This window comes from Solanum verrucosum, unplaced genomic scaffold, assembly GCF_900185275.1.
Source record: "Solanum verrucosum unplaced genomic scaffold, falcon-dt-bn FXZP01000255.1, whole genome shotgun sequence".
NCBI lineage: Eukaryota > Viridiplantae > Streptophyta > Magnoliopsida > Solanales > Solanaceae > Solanum > Solanum verrucosum.
The window spans coordinates 1-19692 of NW_026020006.1; the positions used below are offsets into that span (position 1 = coordinate 1).

General features: G+C 32.8%; 1 protein-coding gene across 1 annotated transcript; it reads right to left on the reverse strand.

Moving 5' to 3' along the window:
- Nucleotides 1-1688: 1688 nt before the first annotated feature.
- On the reverse strand, nt 1689-18953 carry LOC125819670 (putative late blight resistance protein homolog R1C-3). Its single transcript, XM_049499136.1, has 4 exons — nt 18897-18953; nt 6663-9290; nt 4575-5606; nt 1689-1733 (listed from the first exon to the last, which is right to left on the reverse strand). The coding sequence occupies exons 1-4, from the start codon at nt 18951-18953 to the stop codon at nt 1689-1691; spliced, it is 3762 nt and encodes a 1253-aa protein (XP_049355093.1).
- Nucleotides 18954-19692: the final 739 nt, after the last annotated feature.

The following is a 19692-nucleotide window of genomic DNA, read 5'->3' on the forward strand; positions in this document are numbered from 1 at the left end:
CTTTGCTACAGCCTACATGTCATATTACACCAATAATTATAAACATATTTTATTTGATCATCGTATATATAACTTAAATCCTTTTTTTTTTCTTTTTTGTCAAACAAGTTTTATTTGTGTGCTTTATATTTAGCACCATAACCTATGGATCAATGGCAACTATGGGGTACTTAATGTATGGACAAAATTTAATGTCACAAATAACATTAAATCTCCTTACTAGGAAAATTAGTTAAAAAATCGCGATATATACGACACTCGTTAATCCAATAACAAAGTATGCTCTTATCGTCTCTCCAATTGCAACGGCTATTGAAGATAAATTACCTTTACGAAAGAGTAAATTTATCATAAGCTACTTCATCAGAACATTTTTAGTTTTCAACACTGTCATTGTGGCGTTAACCGTTCCATTCTTTGGATATGTCATGACATTTACCGGCGCTCTTTTGGGCATTACCGTGTCGATATTGTTACCATGATATTGGTTTTTGGTTCTTCAGTTGCCATATCTGGAACTTACACTTCTTTGAAAAACATTATTAGTCATGTCTAGAGGTGACAGATGAACGGTTTGGACAAAATTTGGATGGGTCAGAATGGACTGAATCAATGGGTCGTTGCTCAATCATGTCCCAAGTCAAGATGAGCTAAATAATGGTTTGTAGATTACAACTAATACATAGTAATGAAAAGCAAGCACGCATACAGTATCTCATCCGTTATAATAAAGAACACAAGTGCTGATAGCTAGCACTGTTTATACTTGATAAACAGTTATTAATGTTGGAAGAAGGCATACATGTCTTGAGAATTTGTATGCGCTAGCTCGATCTGATCTGATCTGCAAAGAACATATATTGTATTAGTTAAAAGTAAAATTGGACAACACATAACATTTGTAAAAGTAATAAGTTAATCTGTTAATGAAGCATACCTCAATCATAGAAGAAGGGCTGGAAGAAGGGCCGGCTCTTGCCTATGAATTTTTAGGCCAATGCCTTAGGCCTCCAAAAATTGGGGGCCTCAATTTTTTATTAAAATAAAATCATGTTTAATTTTTTCATGAAAAAATTAATTATTTATATAAAAAGTGTGTATATATATATATATATATATATATTCTTCGCTGACACTCACATTATTTATCTTTTTTAACTCCTTCTGTACTCTATTTCTTCAAATCTTTGATAGTTAGAGTAATATTCTGTCAAAAATATGAATCAATAGCCGAAAAGTGTTGAACAAAGTAAATTACAAATATTTTTTTATTTCTTCGTAACTTTTCATATTAAAGTAGGGTATACCAAGTTATTAACTTTTTGAATCAGATTCTATGATTCTAACTCTCATCTTTATTTAAAATTTATCAATTTATTACTTATAGAACTATAGTATTGATTCATATAATAATTGTCTCAATAAAATGATGTTTTTCAATGTTGAATTGATAAAGTCTTGCTTAAAATAATAATTAAAAAAAGTATTTGACAAAATTATTTATAAAAAAAATATTAAGGAGTAATTTACATCTAAAAAATTTAGAAAAATAAATAAATACAGGATAGAATTTTACCCGAAGCTTTAGCCAGCCTTGGATAGAAATTTACCCGAAGCTTGTCTTCTCCAGTCATTTCTTCAACATATTCCTTAATATTGAAGATCGACTCTTTAAGCTGAGGGCTTAACTATGCAGTGATAAGCTCTAATGACGCAATATCTCCAAAAACTGTCTGGGATCTCCATAAGCTTTTACAGGAAACCCTACCGAGTTGGAGTTATCACAAGAACTAGCAGCGGTTCATCCAGTATTCCACATCTCTATGTTGAAAAAGTGCATAGGTGATCCTTCATTGATCCTACCGACTGAAAGTGTTAAGATCAAGGATAACTTATCTTATGAGGAAGTGCCGGTTCAGATTTTAGATCGCCAAGTTCGTAGGTTGAGAACGAAAGATGTGGCGTCAGTCAAGGTTCTTTGGAGGAACCAATTTATTGAGGAAGCCACTTGGGAAGCCGAAGAGGACATGAAGAAGAGATATCCGCATCTTTTTGAATCCGGCGGGAATGCGGATTAAGGTATTAATTTCCTTCTTAGTGCTCTTTAATATATAATGGGCATGTTGTTGTTGTTGTTGTTGTTGTTTGCGTGATTTCTTGTTGGGTGTTTGAGTTTGATGTTACACCCTTAGTTTTGTAAAAGTAACCTCATTCGAGGACGAATGTTCCCAAGGGGGAGATATTGTAACATCCGACAATTTGAAATAGCTTTGAAGAGGCTTAGGATTGGAATTTTTCTTTTTTTGGAAAGAATTTTAAAGTTTTGGAAATTTGGCTAAGTATGGAAAAGGTGAGTTTTTGGCCAACTTTGATCAGTCGTAACTTCTAGCTCATGATGAGTTAGAAGTATTTCCAGTTATGGTTGCATAGCCCTCGGAACGATCTTTCCAACGCCACCGAGTTTGCTCAATTCCGAGTCTGTATGAGCGAGTTATGACCTTTGAAAGTTGGGCAGTTGACAAGGAAATCCGTCCGGGAATCATTAAGGGCATTTTGGTCTTTTCCCTAGCCTTTTATTTTGGTTTTATAAATGTGTTAGGCTGATCATTTTGATCAGTTTTACCATTTTAAAAGAAGTGAGAGTGAGGGTTTTGAGAGAAGAAGAAGAGAAGAAGAAGAGAAGAAGAGAAGAAGAGAAGAAGAGGAGATCAAGCAAGGAGATCATCGTGGATTTTCGTCGGGGGTGATCCCTACCAAGGTATGTGAGCTTTTAGTGTTGGGTGATCCTTTCCCCCACACACCTAACCCCTTTTATTCATTAAGAAAGGTTTGGTTATGTTGTTAAAGTTGGTTGTTGTTGTTGTTGGAATTATTGGGGGTTGTGGAACATGATTGGATTGTGTTTTGAGTGGTATTCTATTGAATGTTGAGGGATATTATGTTTCTAAGTGATTGGGGCTGGAACCCTTGAGGTTAGAGGATTTAGAGTTGGAGACGTGAAGGAGAAAGTCGGGCAGCTTGCGAGGAGCACGTCCGCATCGCGGACTTGTTCCCTCTGTGAACAAAAATCTTCTCCGCGTCGCGGACAGGACGCGGACTCCACTGTTTTCAGAATTTATGTTCGAAGATTTTCTTTAGTTTGGCTGTCCCAAATAATTCCTAAATCATTCCTAAACACCCTGGGGTCCTTCCAAATACCAATCAAGTCCTTGAATCCATAATTAAATTCAAGAAAGTTAGGATCAAGTCAAGTGAAGTTAGAAGTCAAGTGGAGTTAGGACCAAGCTTAGAAGTTAAGCAAGTCAAAGCAAGTCTTTAAAGCTTTTCAAGAGTCGTTATTGAACGTCTTAACGTCGTTTCAAGTTTCAAGTTGAGTTAAGAGTTTCAAGTCAAAAAGTAAAGAGTTTAAGTAAAGTAAGGAGTAAAGAGTCGAGTCCATTTCTCCAAAGTTATTAGGGAACTATGTACTTCCCAAAGAAGTTCTAAATGTTTTTACATTTAAGTAAGAAAGGAGCCATGTCTTCCAAAAGAGCCTTTGGGCTAAGTTTTGAGTAATCGTCTCAATCAAAGAAAGAAGTTATTTTAAAAGCATGAGCCAAAGTATTTTTGGGAGTAGTATTGAGCACCGAATTGGGGACACGAGTTCATATTAACTCGACTCTCCATAAGAACCATGCGCCAACATGGGACTTGACGTATCATTCTTTTTAGATGATCACGTAAGATTAGGCTAGTGGATCCACTAAGCAAAAGTAAGGTCCTATATCGATGGCAAGGTATAGGATGGTCCTTTGGCAACGTGAGGTAAAACGTTGTATCATCACTAAGGCTCGTAGTGGTGGTTGTCGGTTAAAGAACCTCCCACAAAAGCTGTATTATGTTTATAAAAGAAAAGTTTAGTTTGTTATCATTTTATCCTTAACGATCTAAGTTGTTTACATTCTTTTACAAGCTTTATATGTATGGCTCGTGTCTTATTGCTTTATATTAAGTTCAGTTATTCTTGAGTTGTACAGAGCCAAGGTAAGTTCTCTTTGTATCCCTTTTTCAAGCTTAAGTTGTTTTTAGCGGTCCAGCTCGCATACTCGTACATTCCATGTACTGATGCCAGTTGGCCTGCATCGTTTTATGATGCAGACGCAGGTACCCAGGATCAGCACTCTGCACGCCGTTGATCCAGTTGGGCACTCTAGAGTCAGTGGTGAGCCTCCTTGCTTCCAGAGGGCTCAGTTATTTTGTTCTCTTAGTTTTGTTTATTAGGGTGTTGCGGGGTCTGTCCCAACATCCATCTAAGTATTTTAGAGGCTTCATAGACAGTCAGTCAGTTAGTTTTGAGTCTCTTATCTATGTATATATGTAAGTATTCTATTTTGAGACTCGAGTAGCCTTTTTGGCCAGGTATGTATCATTTAAGTTGTATATGTCTCTGCATAGCATTGAGTTATTCTGTTGAGTAGGTTTCCGCTGAGTTAAGAAAGCCAGGCCAAGGGTTCGCTTGGGGCCAGCAATGGTCTCCGAGTGCCGGTCCCGCCCAGGGTGTAGGCTCGGGGCGTGACATCATTCTTGAGATCCACCTTCAGGAGTTCAATATTTTCCAGCAAGTTTAGATTTGCATCACTTGCTTCATTCATATTCTCTTCTAAGTTGTGAACAAGAACGAATACCTCCTTGGTAAGTTCTATAACACGTGCCAAGAGAACAAACAATTTGTCATGACGAATAACGTCCTTGAGCACATCATTGAGAATAATCAATAGGAACTCTATCATGACATGAATGTTACACGTAGAAGCTCTAGGAGTACCAGCATTAACCATGTGCTCTTGTAGATGAATCAGAGATTCTCTAAGAATGTCCGGAGAGGCTTCTAGGAGCTGCTTGATGAAACGTTCAACTTCTTCCGACTTTGAACCTTTCAAATTTGTACAACATATGTGCATAACCTCCAGTTCAACAGGAATAACCTCCACAAGTAGATTATCTAGCTTGGAGTGAATATGAGCTGATAAATCCACAATAGTCGAACAGCAGAAGTTTACTACTCTCAGAGCCATAAGTTGAAGATGAGGTAAGACATATTCGATTATTTCATACTCAACGCAACTATTTACTTTCAACCTATGGAAATCTCTTAAATTGCCAAATACATTCTGAAGAAGCTCATGTTGAGTCATTGATGGGAAAATAGATTCAGAACAAAACTTAAGTAGACTTGGGAGATACATGTGGATAGCATCTAAAAGTTCAACAAAACGATCCTCGGTCATGGTTGTTACACGGCTTGGTTCAACATAGCTATGTGAGCTAATATATCTTCTGATATTCTCCAAGAGGTGAAAAAACTTTATATTAACCAGCATGTCTACTCCACTTGGATGAAACAGTGACTGAACCAAATCATGAATCTCATTGGATATGCAAGACATTTCGTCATTACAACTTTCCAAAAATAAAGAGTAATAAAGACCACAAACTGCGGACACAAACGTCAGCTTCAATGTCAACTCTTCAATGTCAAGAGAAGTTCGAACACGCCCACTATTTAACCTCTCTATGAAATCTAGAAGATTGTCGATGTCCTCGCGAAGTACAACGCGGGATGACACCTGCGAAAAGACCAAATGTTGTTTCAAATTATGTTAATACATAGATGGTGATAATTTAGATAGAAAAAGGGAACGACTAATATAGTTGAGGTGTGAAACTCGCCAAAACGTGATAGCTCAGGCATGTTTTGATTGTTGACTCTAATTTTTACAACAAGCAACTGTTACAAGTGCAGAGGACAAAGTGCAGAGGACTTTCCCTTGCTTTTTATGTTCTTCTATAGAACTAATTATTTTTCACTATAATTGAAAAGTTGAAGTCTTTGCCCTTTAAAAAATATATATTTTAAATGTACATTTCTTTTGTTACTTATAATTATATTTTTTTTATTTGTTTAATTTTATATTGGATAATAAATACATAGTGTAAAATAAGCAAATCATGTATTAGTATTGACATTGCTTAAAGTGCATTAAGCATGTTTTAGTCTTAAAATGCAAATATTCATTTAATTTGAAATTAAAAATGTTTTCCCCTTGTTATTACATAATTTTATTTTATATTGAAAAATTATAGGATTTCTTTTTACTTTTATGATACAATAAAACTAAATGAAACATTTTCAATATTTTTCATCTAAAAAAAGACTAAAATATTTTCTCCATGTTGAATTCTTAAGCAGAGTACTATTTATTCATGAAAATATGAGTAAATATGGGTAAACTAGTATTTTACCTAACCCATTTATTACCCAATCCATTTTTACTCATATCAAATATGGGCGGGTTGAATTATTACCCATTTTCAACCCGCCCAAATTTTACCCAACCCACCCATTTGTCACCCCTATTCTTAAGCCATTCCGAACATGTTGTACTTAGGCCACCAAGGTCCGATTCTCATGATCTAATACAAGGTTTGATTATATTCTTGCCCTTACATTTATCAACCATAGCAGATGATCTAGTACATAGAATTTAACTTGTACCAGAAAGATTAAATCATTGATTCTTATAGGTTATAAATTTTATATTCACCATCTAAGTTACATAAAGCAACATACTTACAAGAATATATTAATTATGCGAATGAAAAATAATAATTATGCAACATACCAATGATTTGTTATCTTCATCCAAATCAAAGAGACGTTGATCATAACGAATGGTAATTCCTCGTGCCATCATACCAGAAGAAGACCAATCGTTTGAACCTCCTATGAAGTCAAACAACTTTTCCTTTCTATATTTTATATAACAAAAGTCATGCACAAGATCCTGAATTTTGCAAATAGAATTATCGAAAGGTATTACCAAGCTACTTGAAATTAACTCATCCACTACTTCTTCTGCACTTCTCATCTCAATCTGCTGCACAAATCCATGAGAAATCCACAAATCTTTCAACTCGGAGATCATTATATCTTCGCCCTTTGGATAACGTGCAAGGCAAATAAAACACGGCTTTACGTGATCTGCCAAATGGTCATAACTTAATTGTATAAACTTCACCACTTCCTCTTCATCCTTAAAAATAAAGGAACTCAAATTATTGAGAACTTCAAGCCACAAAGCCTCTTTTTTTTCCTTCCTTGAAATGACTCCACCGATTAGATCAAGTACCAAAGGAAGCCCATCACATTTTCGGGCTATCATTTTTCCGACATCCTTTAGTTCATCAGGGCAACGTTCTTCTCCGAATACCTTTTTCTCTAATAACTCCCAACTTTCTTCTGATTTTAGCAATTGAAGATAAAGAGGATCACTGTGGTATTTTCCATGCAAAGCAACTTCCTTTTTCCGACTTGTTAAAATCACTCTGCTTCCTTTCCGAAATTCAGGAAAAGGTCTTGTTAGCTCTTCCAATGTTGCAGTATCCCACAAGTCATCCAAGACAATAAGGTACCGCTTTCCACATAGATTTTTCCGCAGATTATCAGCAACGTCATCATCTATGTCATCCTCACTGAATCTTTCTTTCAAACCAATGACTTGATTGAAAATTTTCTGCAACAACTTTTTCTCATTACGTTCCTGGTCGACTGTGCACCAAGCACAAACATCGAAATGATCAACAATGGACTTATCATTATACACTCTGTAAGCCATAGTAGTTTTTCCAATCCCTGGCATGCCGACTATGGAAATGACATCTATCTCAGCTGGTCCACTGGTGAGCTTCCTAATTATCCACTCTGTCTCCTCCTCAAAACCTACAATTATTTTACCAACTGTACTCGATGAGTTTCTTTCAACCAGCTTGTTGGGAACGTTTGCAACAATAATACCGCTGCTCTTGAGGATCTTCTCTTGTACCTCTCTTTTGACAAGCATGATCTTTTCTATGGTATCAGGAAGTATGAAGATAAGCTGCAATAGACCATGATCTCGGGCAAGAATTGAGTTAATGCCATGTTGCGCCTCATATGCCACATCTAGAAAACGAGTCCAAAGATCTCTATGCAGCTCTTGCTCAACATACCCAAAGAACGATCTTATGATTTCCAGGTCTTCCTTTAGCAGCCCGATTTCTTCTTTTATCAAAGAAACTGAATAAGCATTGGAATTGACCAAGTTATTTAAGTTTGTGAGTAGAAGAGTCATGAAGAGCGGTCCATCACTCATGGGGAAGCAGAGCTGAGACGAGTCTGCACGGGCTTTTAAGAAACTATACTTGAGATCTTCCTTGAGGAATTCAATACTTTCCAGCAAGTTTTGATTTGCATCACTTGTTTCATTCATATTCTCTTCTAAGTTGCGAACAAGAACGAATACCTCCTTGGTAAGTTCTATAACACGTGCCAAGAGAACAAACAATTTGTCATGACGAATAACGTCCTTGAGCACATCAGTAAGAATAATCAATAGGAACTCTATCATGACATGAATGGTATACGTAGAAGCGCTAGGAGTAAGAGCATTAACCATGTGTTGTTGTATATGAATCAGAGATTCTCTAAGAATGTCCGGAGAGGCTTCTACGAGCTGCTTGATGAAAAGTCCAACTTCTTCCAACTTTGAACCTTTCAAATTTGTACAACATATGTGCATAACCTCCAGTTCAACAGGAATAACCTCCACAAGTAGATTAGCTAGCTTGGAGTCAACTAGGGAGTCATCTAATCCATAGAATGTGTCCACTCGATAATCCCAAAGAGTAAAACAACAGAAGTTTACTACTCTCAGAGCCATAAGTTGAAGATGAGGTAAGACATATTCGATTGTTTCATACTCAACACAACCATTTACTTTCAACCTATGGAAATCTCTTAAATTGCCAATTACATTCTGAAGAAGCTCATATTGAGTCATTGATGGGAAAATTGATTCAGAACAACACTTGAGTAGACGTTGGAGATACATGAGGATGGCATCTAAAAGTTCAACGAAACGATCCGCGGTCATGGTTGTTACACGACTTGGTTCAGCATATATATGTGAGCTAATATAACTTCTGATATTCTCCAAGAGGTCATAAAACTCTTTAGTAACCAGAATGCCTACTCCACTTGGATGAAACAGTGACTGAACCAAATCATGAATCTCATTTGACATTTCGTCATTACAGCTTTCCAAAAAGAAAGTGTAATAAAGATGACAAAATGCGGACAAAAACGTCAGCCTCAATGTCAACTTTTCAATTTGATCCATGTCAAGAAAAGTTCGAACACGCCCACTATTTAACCTCTCTATGAAATCTAGAAGATTGACAATGTCCTCGCCAAGTACAACGCGGGATGACACCTGCCAAAAGACCAAATGTTGTTTCAAATTATGTTAATACATAGATGGTGATAGTTTAGATAGAAAAAGGGAACGACTAATATAGTTGAGTTGTGAAACTCGCCAAAACGTGATAGCTCAGGCATGTTTTGATTGTTGACTCTAATTTTTACTCTTACATTACAACAAGCAACTGTTACAAGTGCAGAGGACAAAGTGCAGAGGACTTTCTCTTGCTTTTTATGTTCTCTTCCATAGAACTAATTATTTTTCACTATAATTGAAAAGTTGAAGTCTTTTGCCCTTCAAAAATATATATTTTAAATGTACATTTCTTTTGTTACTTATAATTATATTTTTTTATTTGTTTAATTTTATATTGGATGATAAATACATTGGGTAAATAAGCAAATCATGTATTAGTATTGACATTGCTTAAAGTGCATTAAACATGTTTTAGTCCTAAAATGCAAATATTCATTTACTTTGAAATTAAAAATGTTTTCCCTTGTTATTACATAATTTATTATATTGAAAAATAGGATTATTTTTTTTTACTTTTATGATACAATAAAACTAAATGAAACATTTTCAATATTTTCATCTAAAAAAAGACTAAAATATTTTCTCCATGTTGAATTCTTAAGTAGAGTACTATTTACTCATGAAAATATGGATAAAATATAGGCAAACTAGTATTTTACCCAATCTATTTTTACCCATATCAAATATGGGGGGTTGAATTACTACCCATTTTATCTTGACCCATTGTCAACCCGCCCAAATTTTACCCAACCCGCCCATTTGTCACCCCTATTCTTAAGCCATTCCGAACATGTTGTACTTAGGCCACCAAGGCCCGATTCTCATGATCTAATACAAGGTTTGATTATATTCTTGCCCTTACATTTATCAACTATAGCAGATGATTTAGTACATAGAGTTTAACTTATATCAGAAAGAATAAATCATTGATTCTTATAGGTTATAAAGATTATATTCACCATCTAAGTTACATAAAGCAACAAACATACTTACAAGAATATATTAATTATGTGAATGAAAGAAATAGTTATGCAACATACCAATGATTTGTTATCTTCCCCTTTTGTTGGTCCTTCATTTTCTTTTCCTCTTTCCATTCTCAGTAATCAAGCTAAAGTAGTTTTAAAAAAAAAAAATTCCTTCCTTTCAACTTCTCAAGACAAACAATTTACATCAAACTAAGAATGAAGGAAAATCAAAGGTGTAATTAGAATCTTTTCTTTTCCAGTTGAGAGTTGTGACGGTGTTAAAGATAAGCCCATTAATAATGTCTCACTAGGTGGGGTTCCTATTTGGTCCTTTGCCTTTTAAGAATATATTTTTCGGAAAAGGCTCAAAAATGCCCTTGCCATCAATTTTCATCACATATATAACATCATAGTATATTCATCTTTAATTTTCATTCATATAACGATAAAAAATAATTATAATAAAATAAGAAATTTTTTTATTTTTTAAAAAAAAATTGAAGTAGGATAAACATTCACTAATTTTAAAAAATATTATTAGAAAAAATATGTGTTAAAAAAAAAATATTTATTTGGAAGGGCATTTTTGACCCATTATATAACAATAAGGGCATTTATGGACGAAAGTAATGAGGCAAAGGCATTTTAGGACCAAATAATAAACGGATGACATTTTTGTTCATTTCACGTAATTTAAGGGTGTTTCACTTATGAAACTTGTTTCTCCTGCTTTCATTAGAAAAGTCATTTCCTTATTTTTATAAATTAAAAACTCATTTTTCTAAAGAAAAAAATTGACCAATCAATTTTTTTTAAAAAAAATATATATATTTGAAAAAATTGTGTATGAGAAGTGCTTGGAGGAATTGAGAATTGGAGTATTATTGGTATTAGAAAGAAGAAATAATTAGACATTGAGAATTGGACAATATAAAAAGACAATTCACAAGAATTCTTTAGACTAAAGTCATCTTTTTATATTTTCTTTTTAGTCTCATGGTCAAAAGTTACACATTATCATCAAATATTGTATAATCAAGGGAAAAAGACATAAGATATCCCTATTATATTGTTTACTTGATCAGTGCATGTGTATAACTTAAATCCTTTTTCTTTCTTCTTGTCATACAGGTTTTATTTGTGTGCTTTATATTAAGCATCATAACCTATGGATCAATGGCAACTATGGGGTACTCAATGTATGGACAAAATTTAATGTCACAAATAACATTAAATCTCCCTACTAGGAAAATTAGTTCGAAAATCGCGATATATACGATACTCGTTAATCCAATAACAAAGTATGCTCTTGTTGTTTCTCCAATTGCAACGGCTATTGAAAATAAATTGCCTTTACGAAAGAGTAAATTTATCGTGAGCTACTTCATCAGAACATTTTTGGTCATCAACACGGTCATTGTGGCGTTAACCGTTCCATTTTTTGGATAAGTCATGACATTTACGGGTGCGCTTTTGCGCATTATCGTGTCGATATTGTTACCATGCCTATGTTATCTCAAGATCAAGAAGCCTTCATATTCGGAAGTTATGTTTATTGGGATGATTTTGGTTTATGGTTCTTCAGTCGCCATATCTGAAAGTTACACTTCGTTGAAAAACATTATTAGTCATGTCTAGAGGTGACAAATGAACGGTTTGGACATAATTTGGATGAGTCAGAATGGACTGAATCAATGGGTCGTTGCTCAATCATGTCCTAAGTTTATTTAGATATAATGAACTGAGTCAAGATGGGCTAAATAATGATTTGTAGCCCAAACCACTCAACTTGACCCCACTTTTTTTTTTTTTTTTTGTGAAATATCAATAAATTCTTTAAAATAGCCTACTGCATAAGCTAAATGTTTGTCTTGTACTCAACTTAAACATAACAACAACAACATACCTAGTGTAATCCCACAAATGGGGTCTAGGGAGGTGGTGTGTACACAAAGATGTTGTTTCAAATAAAACATACTAGTAAGCAACAGCTGCATAAGGATATGATGATCTATTAATTACTAGGCTATTCATCAACACAGGAGGGATCTAAGATTACAAGTTTCAAAATTAAAGTCTTTCAACTTTTTTCTTAAATTTCATACTCATACAGATAGTGCCACGTAAAATGAAACAAATAAAAGTACTCAAAGAGCAGTTGTTGACACCCAATTTCAACCCTCCCCGATAATAATTAATTTTCGAGCTTCTTACTTTTCAAACGATTTAAAGTAATTAAGGTTAGAAATTTCCAAAAAAAATAATATAATAGAATAGTTTGCAAGTTATTTCAAATAGTTTGTCACTTGTTATAATTTTTAAATAATAATATGTCTTTTATATAATTATGTATATAATTAGTGTATTTTATAAATATTAGAAAATCGTCTCAAAAGATTTTATTTTTTACATAATTAGTCGGTTAATTGGTTTAGTTAGTTAATACTTATTATGAGTTATCAGTTTATAATTAAGTTAATTATTTCATTTCGCTAAGATTAAGAAACTCATTAATTAATTTATATTAATTCGTCTTATTTAATTTTTTTTTAGCCGAATTACCAATTAAGCTCAATTTGGTTATATTCTTAAATTCAATTGCTATAATTGTGTAATCAAATGGGCCAAATTCTCAACTCCTATCCAAACTCTTTCCTTACCTAATCTTTAAACCCACTTAAAAGACTATTTTTGGGCCAAATTCAACCCCCTTTCCAGCAGCCCAACAGCAATTCAGCAATTTTCATACCAATTCCAGTGATCTCCCAGCCCAAAACGCCCCAGCCCACTTCCTTTCCAGCGACCCGGCCCACCCTCCCTTTTCCTTCACAATAGAAACAGTCCAAACGCTAACAGAACGAGAGAAACCCAGAACTATTCCAGCCTCCCCAACGTTAAACAACGACGCTATTTCCAGCAGCTCACGGCGTCAATACACGGACAGCGCAGGAGCAGTACGATTCCGTTGTCTTCTTCTTCATATCCCTTTCAATTCGTACTAATATCGCAGCAGGTATGCGCTCCATCCCCCTTTCCCCTTTCGGAATGAGTTAAAACCTCTGGAAAAAGGTGTCGCTCCTTAATGGTGAAAAATTTTCGAATTTTGAAATCGTAATGGGCCCTTGAATTCGAACGGGATCCGTTTTTCCCCCCTTTTCTAATTTCGGATTCCCCCTCTATAAAACTCTTCTTTATTTTCCAGTAGAGGGGGGAGAAAATTTTTAGTGAGAAGTCACATAGAGAAATCATCCCTAAAGCTATAACAAATCGTTCAGAAAACCTACTTCAGGGACAATTTTTATTTTTATTTTCGTTTGGGGTTGCGAAAGCTTGGTCGGATTTGCGAAGTAAGTGCTTTGGTGGTGAGAGCTCGTTGACTCAGCTCGCTGCCCCGATAAAGGTATTATCCCTTTCCCTTTGCTAAGTTCTTCTTCATCATCTCGTGTTATTGTTGTGTTATTAATCTTGAATATGGCTAAGTGTTACTTTCTCGCTAATGAAATATGTTGTTGTGTTATTAATCTTGTTCAGGCCATTATTTTGATCAAATCATCCTAGCTTGTCTCGGCTTATTGTTGATGTCTAGTAATTGATCATTTTGGTTTGAGTTAGTATATTTTAGTTGTTGAGGTATAAAATATGTCCTTTTAGATATGATTTAAGCATAGAATGTTTCGATTAAGAGCTTTGGTTCCCTTTTGATTTTCGCATCTAATATGCTAGTGTAATAGTCTCTCTGTTTCAATGGCTAAAGATTATCTTGTTTAGCTATAATTTTGTTATAATGGTTTATTTTCCTTGTCCCCCAGAGGCTCATGCTTAGCTGTAACTAGTTCTCCCTTTAAGCTTGCTAGTCATTAACTAATATAATTGGTCTACAAAAAGAAGTAAATAGGAGGATAATTTTGTTTTCATTGGAAGTATTTATAATTGATATTGATGCCTCACTTTCTTGCATCCTATTATTATCTCGCCTATTTCTGATTCCCCCAAAGCAGTGGCTCCATGTCAAAATTAGTCCTTTATTTCGTAATATGTGGTCTTAGTCTTGATGTGTTATTTGTGCAGCAGTTCTTTTATTTTAGTTTGAGTTTAAGTCTAGTAAATTGTTAAATGTTTCTATGTTTGTTATTATTTAAGGTTGGTTCTCCTTTTGCTAACTTAGTTTTGTCTTTCTTTTCTTGCATGAAATCTATCTGAGTTCTAACATGAACTCCTATCCCCTGTCCTTGCCTCTTGACTTGTGTCGAAATCCAATGTTTCTCCTATATCGAGTCATCCGAAGTAGTGGAACAGGCTGCAACGCAGTCCCGGAAAGCCCCAAAAATGGGCTGTATACATCGATATACGTTGAAATACAGGTTGAAAATAGAGACGCGGGTGTACAGGAGTCCGAAAAATAGATTACATGCTTTTGTATACACTAAGCTGCAGGTTCTGGACACCGTATACAAGAATATACAGCCGTATATGGAAGTTGTATACACTGCATAAAGGCAGTGGAAAATGGGCCAAGGGTCCAGAAAATTGAATTTGGGCCAAAAGCCCCAAATTTGGCCTAACTTCCTTCTTTCTTTGTTTTATTTGGTTTCTAACTAATTTTTTTATTTAATTTGGTTTAACTTAATTAATTCCCCAAAAGATGAACATTCTTTATGTTAGTTTATTTTAATATAGTTCATTTTTTTTTATCAACTCTCATGCTTTTATTTAATATTTAGTCAAAGCTTTATATTTCATTTTCAATTAATTTAAAACAGTTCATGCTTTAATTAATCAAATCGGTTCTAATTATTTTTAAAATGATTTAAAAAGATAAATTCTAATTAATCTAGTTTCTTTTGTTAAAATTCTATTCGTTTGCATTTTAATTCAATTGTCTCACTTTGGATCCTTTTTCTCTAAAAAAATTAAACGAAATAAAATGTGTCATTTATTTAATTATTTTCCTCAAAGTTAGACAAATATTGTAAATTATTATTTTTATGTTAAAACACTTTTTTCTCTCTCTAAAAAAAATAGTCAAAACATATTTTAGTCAAATCGCTGGTCAACCGCAAGTTAGCGGACATTTCGAGGGCCTAACACCTTCTCGGAATGTACATTGAACTCGAATCCTTTTTCAATTGATTTTGTCTGTTTAAATCTTTTGAAAACTTTTAGTTTTTCTTGATTTTTACTAAAAAAAATTAAGTGGCAACTCTTTTATTTTGGAAATTTGATTTTTTTTTAAATTATAAGTTTAATCGATTTTTTGAAACTTAGTCATTTTTTTTTAATTTATATTTTTGAGTAAAACAACAGTTCTTTAATAAAATATCATGTTACTCTGGATATAATCAAAGCAAGGCAGGAATAAAAAATAACGATAGCAGAATAGCAAGATAAACAAAACAAATAATCATCCAAGTCAATACAATTCCACAAAGTAGAATCTAGAGAAGGTAGAGCATATGCAAACCTTACCCCTACCTCAAAGGTACATAAACTGTTCCTGATAGATCCTCGGCTCAAGAAAAACAATCGGAAGTAATGAAGATACAAGAAACAACAAACAATGACAAAAATAGCGGATAGTAACAGAACAGAAACTACAACAAACAATATACTAATTGAGGTACAAGAAACAACAGACAGAGTAACATACCAATGAGTTGTTTGCTAATTTCTCTACTTCTCCTTCATTTTCTTTTCCTATTTCCATGGATGCAATTCTCAAAATCTGAACAATTACTCTGCTAATTAGTCTCTAATTAACACCACAAATGTCTAGAAAAATATTAATTTGTAAAGAAGAAAGTATTAACACCCAAATATTCTTCAATAATCATACCTTAAAGTTGACAAAATGGGACAAAGCAGTTGAAATAATTACTTGGCCAAAGACAAACTTGAAAGGCCAAAGAAGATTTAAAAAGTTACTCCAGTACTCCTCGTCCACATTTAATTGTCATATTGCGCTTTTATAAAGTCAATTTTTTACAATTAATATGATGAAAAAAATACATCATAAAATATTAGTCAAAGTTGTTTGACTCTAAAAATAGAAATCATAACAATTAAAAGTGGATGAAGAAAATAATTTATATTCCCTTATATAAATTATTGTTTTTGAACATGATATCGCATAACACTTTTTTTATTTTCAAATATTTGACCTTTTAATTTATAAATTACGTAAAAAATATTATAATAAATAATAATTTAAAAAATATATGGAAAAAACAAATTTTAAAAAAATAACTCATTTGACTCTTGAAATCCGAATACAATCCCAGGGTGGAGGCAGTAGTACACATTATCATCTTAGTCTTTGTAAATTAAATAATTAATTGTCATCTTCAAGTCTCTGTAATCAATTGTGGAAAATATAATATTTTACACTCCACTTGTTTTGAGATTACCTATAAAAAGATTCTTTTTTTTTTGGGTTTGTAAACTTCCCTATCTGATTCCAATTGGATGTTCTTTTTGGGCGTGCTCGGTAGGGAAATAAAATATTATTCTAAAAATATTTGTGTATAAGACGTGAGAGTTAAGTGGTGGGTGTGTGGGGCTACGCGGGTGAGGGTGATGATGAGGTGTATTGAAAGTAGAAAAAGGGTATAATTTGTTGTTTTTCCTAAGAAAAAAGTCATTAAGATGTCTCAACTCATCCTCCTGATGCTTATTGCACGACACTTAAATTTTAAAAAGTGTCTAGATAATCATTTTGTATTAGTGTGTAAATGACTTTTCATGCAATAATAGGGGTATCTTGTGTCTTTTTCCCTTGATTAAACAAATATAAGATGATAATGTGTAACTTTTGACCATGAGACTAAAAAGAAAATATTAAAAAATTACTAGTCTAAAGTAGTCCTGTGAATTGTCTTTTTATATTGTTTAATTATTTCTTCTTTCTAGTAGTACCAATAATACTCCAATTCTCAATTCCTTTAACCACTTCTCATACACAATTATTTTTTTTGAAATATATCAATTTTTTACAATATGATTGGTCAATTTTTTTATTTAGAAAAATGAGTTTTTTATTTATAAAAATAAGGAAAATGACTTTTCTAATAAAAACAGGAGAAACAAGTTTCACAAGTGACATTCTAAAACATCATTTATTTTGAATCAGAGGGAGTAATACCTCACTGCTCAGACCAAATATATAGGAATCATAAAATTGCATGTTTTGGCTTTTAAATGGCCTAGTCTTTAACTTTTGTCTTTTAACAATCAAATTTATACCTAACAAGATATAAGTTTTTTAGCAACTGAATTATATCTCGACATAATTTATAAAATATTATGATACGAAAATATAAACTTATCCTCCTCCAAAAAAATTATTCAAAAGTGCAAATGACTAAATAGGAACCCCACCTAGTGAGACATTATTAGTGGGCTTATTTTAATAACTTTACAACTCTCTACTGGAAAAGAAAAGATTCTAATTACACCATTAATTTTCCTTCGTTCTTAGTTTGATGGAAGGAATTTTTTTTTGAACTACTTCGGCTTGATTAGTGAGAATGGAAAGAGGAAAAGAAAATGATGGACAAACAAATGGGGAAGATAACAAATCATTGGTATGTTGCATATAATATTTAATTATTTTTTTCATTCACATAATTAATTATTAGATAGTACAAGCACGTGCAAGCACGGGCCCAACTCTGTGCTATGGTAACTAAAAAAACATATATATATATTTTTCACTATATATATAGCCCGTGCAAGAAGACTTTCTCTTGATTTTTATGTTCTCTTCGATAGAACTAATTATTTTTCACTATAATTGAAAAGTTGAAGTCTTTGGCCCTTCAAAAATATATATTTTAAATGTACATTCCTTTTGTTACTTATAATTATATTTTTTTATTTGTTTAATTTTATATTGGATAATAAATACATAAGGTAAAATAAGCAAATCATGTATTAGTATTGACATTGCTTAAAGTGCATTAAGCATGTTTTAGTCCTAAAATGACAATATTCATTTACTTTGAAATTAAAAATGTTTTCCCCTTTTTATTACATAATTTTATTTTATACTGAAAAATTATAAGATTTTTTTTTTACTTTTATGATACAAAAAACTAAATGAAGCATTTTCATCTAAAAAAGACTAAAATATTTTCTCCATGTTGAATTCTTAAGTAGAGTACTATTTACTCATGAAAATATGAGTAAATATGGGTAAACTAGTATTTTACCCAACCAATTTCATACCCAATCCATTTTTACCTATATCAAATATGAGCGGGTTGAATTATTACTCATTTAATGTTGACCCATTTTCAACCCGCCCAAATTTTACCCAACCCGCCCATTTGTCACCCCTATTCTTAAGCCATTCCAAACATGTTGTACTTAGGCCACCAAGGCCCGATTCTCATGATCTAATACAAGGTTTGATTATATTCTTTCCCTTACGTTATCAACCATAGCAGATGATTTAGTACATAAAGTTTAACTTATACCAGAAAGATTAAATCATCGATTCTTATAGGTTATAAAGATTATATTCACCATCTAAGTTACACAAAGCAACAAAAACATACTTACAAGAAACATTAATTATGTGAATGAAAAAAATAATTAAATATAATAAACAACATACCAATGATTTGTTATCTTCCCCTTTTGTTTGTCCTTCATTTTCTTTTCCTCTTTCCATTCTCACTAATCAAGCCAAAGTAGTTTTTTTTTTAAAAATATTCCTTCCTTACAACTTCTCAAGAGAAACAATTTACATCAAACTAAGAATGAAGGAAAATCAAAGGTGTAATTAGAATCTTTTCTTTTCCAGTTGAGAGTTGTAAAGGTGTTAAAGATAAGCCCACTAATAATGTCTCACTAGGTGGGGTTCCTAATTGGTCTTTTGCCTTTTAAGAATATATTTTTCGGAAAAGGGTCAAAAATATTTTTAAACTACGTGAAATGAACAAAAAATCCTTCATTTATAGTTTGGCTCAAAAATGTCCTTGCCATCAATTTTCGTCACCTATATAACATCATAGTATATCCATCTTTAATTTTCATTTATATAACAATAAAAAATAATTATAATAAAATAAGAATTTTTTTTTTTTAAAAAAAATTGAAGTAGGATAAACATTCACTAATTTTAAAAAATATTATTAGAAAAAATATGTGTTAAGAAGAAAATAAATAATATATTTAGTTGGAAGGGCATTTTTGACCCATTAAATAATAATAAAGGCGTGTATGGACGAAAGTAATAAGGCAAGGGTAATTTTGGACCAAATTATAAACGGATGACATTTTTGTTCATTTCACATAGTTTAAGGGTGTTTCACTTATGAAACTTGTTTCTCCTGCTTTCATTTGAAAAGTCATTTCCTTATTTTTATAAATTAAAAACTCATTTTTCTAAAGAAAAAAATTGACCAATC